The sequence below is a fragment of the Poecilia formosa genome, unplaced genomic scaffold, assembly GCF_000485575.1.
Source record: "Poecilia formosa unplaced genomic scaffold, Poecilia_formosa-5.1.2 Scaffold1139, whole genome shotgun sequence".
In the NCBI taxonomy this organism is placed as follows: Eukaryota; Metazoa; Chordata; class Actinopteri; order Cyprinodontiformes; family Poeciliidae; genus Poecilia; species Poecilia formosa.
The window spans coordinates 1-7,799 of record NW_006801078.1 but is presented as its reverse complement, the minus strand read 5'-3'; the positions used below and the strand labels follow the sequence as shown (position 1 = coordinate 7,799).

At 38.6% G+C, this 7,799-nt stretch overlaps 1 protein-coding gene across 1 annotated transcript in view; it reads right to left on the bottom strand.

The window, feature by feature from the left end:
* The window catches only part of LOC103132580 (trafficking protein particle complex subunit 8-like), a gene marked incomplete at its 5' end in the record, with an annotated part of 22,300 nt that extends 16,673 nt beyond the window's left edge, over positions 1–5,627 (bottom strand). Inside the window, 5 exons of the mRNA XM_007544395.2 lie at positions 841–991; positions 1,083–1,198; positions 1,445–1,710; positions 4,689–4,782; positions 5,474–5,627. Of these exons, the coding sequence (XP_007544457.2) occupies positions 841–991; positions 1,083–1,198; positions 1,445–1,710; positions 4,689–4,782; positions 5,474–5,627 (781 nt within the window). The remainder of the gene's footprint in view (positions 1–840; positions 992–1,082; positions 1,199–1,444; positions 1,711–4,688; positions 4,783–5,473) is intronic.
* Between the last annotated feature and the right edge of the window lie 2,172 nt (positions 5,628–7,799).

Here is a 7,799-nt window from a genome sequence, read left to right as displayed (position 1 = left end):
AACTGTGGAAATAGCAACGCTATAGTTAATTTCTATTATAACTATAAGTTTCAGGCTCAGTATTTTTTTTTACTTTAAGTCCTGGAAATAGGATTTCAATGCTAAACATGTTCCAGCAGCAGAGACATCCCCATCGCTTAATGTCAGTGTCTACAGTCCATATTTCTAAAGGATTTTCTTTTATCTTTTTAAAGGACTTTTTTTTACCCTACTGGCCTTTATTTGACAGTGCATCGACGGGAAACAGGATTGTGAGAGAGGGTAAAGATGTGCTAAAGGTCAAGGGCACGGGACTCGAACCTGTGACAGCCACGTGGAGGAATAAGGCCTTTATAGGGTAAAGCTTTCCCCCTGCACCTCCGTCACGCCCATAACGGAGGATTTTCTTAAAGAAGTTCCATGAATGAAACACTGGAAAGCTGAACGGGTAGAACAGCACTTAGCTCCAATCTGATGGTTGAAGAACTTGAATAAGATTAAAACAATAAAAATCTTTGTTGTTGAGCTCATACGCCTATTTATTCTATCATTCAGAAACAAAGATTTCAAATCAAAGTTGTTGCTTATTTTTTCTGTATCGTTTTTGTTTAAATTTTAATTCAAATTCAAAAATACTTTATTAATCCCAAAGGGAAATTAAATGCAATTAAAACGCAATTCTTTGCAATTAATTAATTATAGACCCTGCAATTAACTTTTAAAAATTTGAATCAAGTCCCACGACTAGCTTAAAGTATTGAGCACAGAGTGAAACAACATGGAAAGCGTCACACTGATCTGGGATGACAAACTGTGCTCCAATATGCAACATGTCCAGACTGACAGGAGAGGTGACCTTACCAGAGCCCCTGCAGCGTACAACATAGCCTGGTCTGACAGAAAATCCTTCTTGGCGGTGTGGTAACAACTATAGGCCAGTTCATAGTGCTGAACCAGGAAGCAGAGGTCAGCCATCTTTCTGATCTGCAGCTCAGGAGCTTCAGGGGGGTATCTGGAATCAGAAAGAAAGAATCAGGACTAGTTTAGCACACAATGCTGGCCTCCCATGGTGAATGGTGATAAAGTAGAGGAAGGGAGCTTACTGAAGGCCATAAGTGCTCTTTGGTTCATTAATACTCTTCTCTGGAACTTTACCTCCACCAAAAAACTTCTTGGTGGCCGTGAACAAAGATCGGCTCAGTCCTTTCCTAGAAACCAGCTAAGAGCATAGAGTGAGGGTAAGAGCTGCTACAATGATGATGGAGAATTCAGAAAAAAGATAACATAAAAAACATGTAGTATTTGTAATGATTATAATTCACACTGCAGATGAGGACTGACACCTAATTTTCATTTAAGAAATTCAAGATTTATAGCAATAATGAAAAGTATAACCTTCACAGAGTGAAATATTCCTAATGTGAAATTTCCTAACATTTTCCTTAACCCAACCCCAAAGGTTTACCTGGTCATTCAGTTGTCTGATGTTTTTTTCTATATGCGGCAGCAAGCCTCTGAAAGTGAATTCTTGGATAAACTGTCTGATGCGGTCATGGTCATTGAGGGTGAGACAGGTGCCATGGTTCCCTGTAGCTGCAGCCAGGCTGTCTGTGTCTCCTGTGCTTTTCTTCCCATCAGCGTCGACAGGGCTGAGTGTTAGGAGGCTGGCTGTGCAGCTGTCTGTGTCCAGTTGAAGGGGGTGGGTATCCAAGCAACCGGATCCTCCAGCTCCTTCATGGGTACAAAGACATACAGGCTCACATTTTAATCTGCTTATTTTGCACCACCTTGCCAGAAGTTCTCCAGTGCCTTTATCATGCAGCTATAAAGAGGCCATACATTAGCAGTTGTCATATTGGGTCTTTCTGTTACAGCGGCTCCAGTGCCGTAGAGTTACCATGGCGCTCCAGGCGCCATGGTAACTCTTCCCATCAGCATTTGACTGATGGGAACATTTGACTCCGCAAATGTTGCTCTGCTTCCCCAGCCTGGTGGGCATCCACATAGACTTGAATACCCCCCTTTGAACACAGAGTCCTACGTTACATCGCCGCCATTTTGAATGTGGGCTTGGAGTGATCGGAGGTTGTTAATACATGTGCTGCATTAACTTGTTTCAACTGTTACCCATTGCTCTGACCTCACACATTATGAAGCTTACGGAGAAGCTGGTTCTGGTACATCTGAGGACTCAGGCAGATGTAACCCAGGACCCTCTGCGATTTGCATACCAGCCCCACTTAGGAGTGGATGACGCAATTATACACCTGCTGCAGAGGGCCTATTCCTCCCTTGACAGACCTGTCACCATTGTCAGCATCCTTTTCTTTGACTTTTCATCAACCTTCAACACCATCCAGCCAGGATAATTACTTGAGAAGAATATGTAACATTGGAGCTCCCCAGGGAACTGTGCCGTCTCCCTTTTTAATCACTACACTGCAGACTTTAAGTACTGTTCCAAACTGTGCCATCTGCAAAAGGCTGATGACATGGGTATCCTGGGATGTGTGGAAGGGGGACAGGAGGTGGCGTACAGGAAATGTCCTGATTTCTGTGGTGTACAGAAATTGTCCACCAATGGGTGGACAATTTTGTGATGTGTGCGAAAAGAACCAACTCCTGATTAATGTAAAGAAGACCAAGAAAATGGTTGTCAGTTTTTGCAACAAGAAAACACATTTGCTCCCAATCTCCATCTCAGAGCCAGATGCGGAGCAGGTTTAATCCTGCAAGCACCTTGGGGTTACACTAGACTGGAAGCTACAGTGGACTACAAACACTGAGGTGTTCTACAAAAAGCCCATGAGCTGACTCTATTTTCTACAGAAGCTCAGGTTGTTTAACACCTGCAGAAGGAAGCTATTCATGTTCTATCAGTGGCTAGTTCCATCTTCAATGCGGTGGTGTGCTGGGGTTCTGCAATGAAGGTGAAGGATTTGGAGTCTAAGTCTTAGACTGACAAGAAAGGCTGAGTCAGTTGTGAGGATCAAGCTGGCTCCACTGGACGATGCTGAAGAAGATCTGAGCTATCAAGGACAATGCCTTTCATCCTCTATACAGCCTGGTGAACAGTGTGAGGAGCAGACATACCAAAGATTATTGCAGCCCAGATGTGCTAAAGAACGCGACAGCAAGTCCTTTCTGCCCGAGGCTATCAAACTTTATAATGCATACATCGTCTCTAGAGCTGTGCGTTTTAAATGTTAAATATATATTTAACAATATACTGAGAGATATGTGTGTGCCCTTAAAACTATAATTACTCAATGTTATTTATTGTTGTATGTTTATTATTATTTTTTTATTATTATTTTTAAATCTCAAACAAAATCCATCTCTCCTTTGGGGATTAGGAAAGTATAAAATTTTATAGTACAAACTGGCTTTACCTTTCACAGGTATGAATGAAAAAGAACATATGTATAAGTGTATTGTCCATAATTATATAAGTTTTGCCTTTAGCCTGCTCCCAGTTTGACCAACAGCCTGAACTCTGCCTGTGTTGCCAGTATGATATAAATAAATCTGTATTGTAATGTACAATTGAAATACAAATTTAGACAAAATTCAGACTTAACTATAAAACTGTCCCTTCTTTCAGATTTCCTCATGATTTCAGTGAATGTTCATGTGTGTGTTTTACACACCCCATGATCCAGCCAGTTTCAGTTCATCTTCTGCCATCTGATTTTGGGGTGTTGACAAAAAATTACTTATTCTGAGTTGGTTACTAATTTTCCCCCAGTATGGATTATAATGTAAAAACATATTTTTCATTACTTTTACTTTGGTGACTCATCGTTATTTTTTCAACATGCCTAAGTAGTCAGTCTAATAATATTGCAGTAAGCACATTTAAAATACAATGCGACACCTGGGATGGTGTCACTTCCTCTTACTGATAAAGAATAAATAAACACATACATTTTAAAGTATTTACTAACTAAATTACTTTGCATTGTAATAATTTTATTGGCACACTTTATACCTAAAACAATAGTTTTCAATTAGTTTTCTGAAGAAATGTTTCTTTTAAGTTAAGTCTTTTCTGTCACTTATGTATTTTTAAATAAAATATTAGTATATCAAGACATTTTATTTAATTAAATAAAATTATTTAGCCTGTTAGAATTAGTTTTTTTCACACATTGTCTATTCTTTCCATAGCAGAGTTGACATATACTCAAATATTGTTTTCCTGAAAAATGGAAGAAAAATACAAAGCTAATGTTTGACAATGACTGACTTATTAAAGTTTATTGTCTTCACAATAAAATACATAAACATTAAAAGCAAATTAAGTTTTTTTTTCTTCATATCTTGAAATGGCAAATGCACATTGAATTATGGAGTTAACATTTTTCTGGTTTGTATTTGTAGAATATTTTGAAAATGTCTATGATTTTTTTTAAACTATGGGCTACATTATCTTGATGTGATATAAAATGCTTCCAAATTACTTTGACGTTTATTGGTGTAACACGACAAAGTGAAAATGTATAAGGGTAATGCATTATTTTTTGTCACTGAATGGAATTCAGTGTGTACCACAGTCAGAAGGAAACAAGGAGAAACTCCAGAGTTTTAAAGCAGAAAGCTGGAAAAAAGGGGAAAAATTTGAAAAAACAAATCTAATTTCAAAAACCTTTGAACAAAGAAAGCAATGAAGAACATCTGTGAAAGACCCAGGTGTGAATTGAACTGACCTTTTTCTGTTGAGTCACCTGAATCAGCCTCAGGTGCAACAACACCGTCCTGAGCAGAAGCCACATTAGCAGCCGGTGCAAGTTGCAACACCTCCTGTAAAACGCATCACAAGATGAATTTACACAAAATATTTGGCAACCCGGTACAAATTAATCCTTTCCCCAGAAAATCCAGGGAGAGGTTGTCTGGGGAGAACCTCTTTAACTGGCAGTCCAGCAGGGCACCTTTTAGTAAAAAACCTGCAAAAATGTCAAACTCTTCTGTCAAAAATTACAATTTATTTTGAAGATTTGAAACATCTCAGTTTGATAGTAGGCTAGTTCAAGTTTAACTCCTAGGTCTGAAACAATAACGTGCTCATCAATACACAAATTTATTTCTGAGTGATGTTTCAAGGAATTTGTGACCAAGATCACATATGTTGAGAAAAAACCTTGTGTGTGTGTACATAGTTTAATAACTTGTAGATTAAGATATGATATGATCTGTCTTTACTACCTGGATTTCTACATCTGCTGTCCTCTATGGCCGCATAACTGTTACCATATTTTTAAATGTTAACTTGTGAGAATTCTCTCTGTGTTTGTGGCTCATTCTGTGGTATGAATCACATCCCATCCTAAGTAGACACTCTACGGATGAAAAAGCTGAATTAGATAGTTTAGGAGGAACATAATCCAACACAGCTATTAGGTGAACAATGCAAACCTGAGCCAAACGCGTTCCATTCGACAGGTTTGTGTTGCATTGTGGGTTGAAGTAGAGTAAGCAACAGGCTGCTAACCTGGTTCCGCAGATTTTGCTTGTGCAGGTACTGACTCCAGGGGTCTGGGATCTGCTCCTCCTCCTCAGGTGAAGAGGCACGAGAGTTGATCTTTAACAGATAACATCCTTGAGGTCCATACCTTTGCTTCATATCTTCATAAACCATTTCAGCCCTGAAATAAAATGAAACAGCTAAATATCCAGTCTCTAATTAAGTTATATATCATAAGTGATGTTCAGAATTAAGAATTACCAAATCAGTTTCAACATGGAAAAAATGTTCCAGCAGGAAACTTTTCCATTGTTGGATGCAAGTGCCATACAAACATGGATTATCATTTGTTCCATTAATCATGTAAGGTCATTTTATTTATATAGCACATTTTCAGCAACAAGGGAATTCAAAGTGCTTTACATGAGTTAGAAGGAAATACAACAAAACAACAAACCAAAGAGAAAAAAAAGGAAAACAAAAAAGTATAACCCCATGTTTAAGAATAAGTACTCCATGATATCTAAGCTAGTAGAGGTTTCTCTAGATTATTATTCTGATAATGTTGATCCTTAGATCAACATTATCAGAATAATAATGTTGATCCTTAGATCAACATTATCAGAATAATAATGTTGATCCTTAGATCAACATTATCAGCTAGTAGGAGTTTCTCTGGGTTTATATATTCTTGAATATATAAACTAGATCAGGGGTCACCAACCTTTTTGAGAGTGGGAGCTACTTCACGGGTACAGAGTAACACGAAGGGCTACTTGTTTGATAAAAACATAAATTTTCTTGGCTCAGCCTTTACAACAATAATACATATATGTATATATGATTACATGCAGTCTACTCCAGTTCAGTAATGTTTTACCATGGCAGATATGGTTAATTGCTATTATGTGATCAGAAGTTCTTAGTTCAGAGTTTAAGTTTGATTTCCTTTTGGAGCTTTTCTTTGTGATTCTAAATTGTCCCCAAGTGACTGACAAGATGGATTATTACAGCAGCAATATCTAAAGATAATAACCCTCTTTGTGTCAAGATGTTTTGACACAAAAAAAGATTTTGTGTCAAAACATCTTGTACGTAGCGCACATCAGTGTGAGTCTGTGGGGATGGTCACACAAAAGGCTAAATCTTATTGGTCAGTTTACTTTTGTTAATTTGGAGGCTTGGTGCTTTTTTTGTAGCTAAAACTGAATGAGCTCCTCCGTTGTTCTAAGAGCTTTTTACTGTGCGCGGTTCTGACGGGGTCGCCAGTTTATTAGCCTTTTGGTGGTTTCGCAAACTGAAAAGCTGACGGGTCACCTGTCAAAAAAAAAAGTTAGACAGATTGGAGAGTAGCACAAAACTATCACTAAACCACAAAAGCAGCTGACTTTTTTTTTCTTCTTTTTTTTAAATAATAAAGACATGAAAGCGAAGTGATCCACGGAAAGATGGGGATGTTGATTCCCAGGTTCAGGTGGTGTCAGATCTCCAGAGGAGGAGAAGGTGATGGAACATTGTTTGCTTAATTTCTACTCTTTTAGGAAACGTTTTGACTAGATTAAATTGTTTAAGCCGCAGTCTGAGATGCTCAGTAGGAGCTCAGCCAGGATCCAAACGATCATTGTTAGAACTACAAGTGGGATCAAACTTCGCTCATTAATGTTTTTATTACAGAAAAAGCACCAAGCCGCCAATTAAACAAAAGTAAACTGACCAGTAACATTAGGAATTAGTTTGTTTGCTGTGGGTCCAGCTGTCCAGCTGCAGGCGCTGCTGCCCTCTGACAACATCCTACAGGCGTCTGCACATAATTCTGAACTTTAACCCCAGAAAAGCAACAAATTATTTTAAACGATTTTATAATTCACTTTAAAAAAAAACTATTCTAAAAATAAACAAATGTTATTGTTTCAAGGTAAACACATTTAATTGAATAATTTTTTTTGGGAGTGCTCCCCAATGACAATGGCTATTTTTAGAACTTGCTCCGCGGGTGACTGACAAGGTCCCTCAGGTGACTGGGGGCCCGCGGTCACCCTGTTGATGACCCCTGAGCTCCTGTTATAAATACTCCATAATCTATAAGCCAGAAGGAGTTTCTCTGGATAATAATAAGCTAAATATTGGTCTAAAGCAGAGGTTCCCAAACTGTGGGGCGCACCCCCTGGGGGGGGGCGCCATGTCATTGCAGGGGGGGCGCAGGAAGCCGTCTGGATGAAAAAAAAAAGAACATGAACACTGTATGTGCTGGGTTTTTACCTTAGAACGGCCAACTCTCTGTTATTCCTATGTCAATTTGATACAGTAGAGGCTTCCACACTTCCCATATTTGTGTCCTCTGTCACTTTTATCA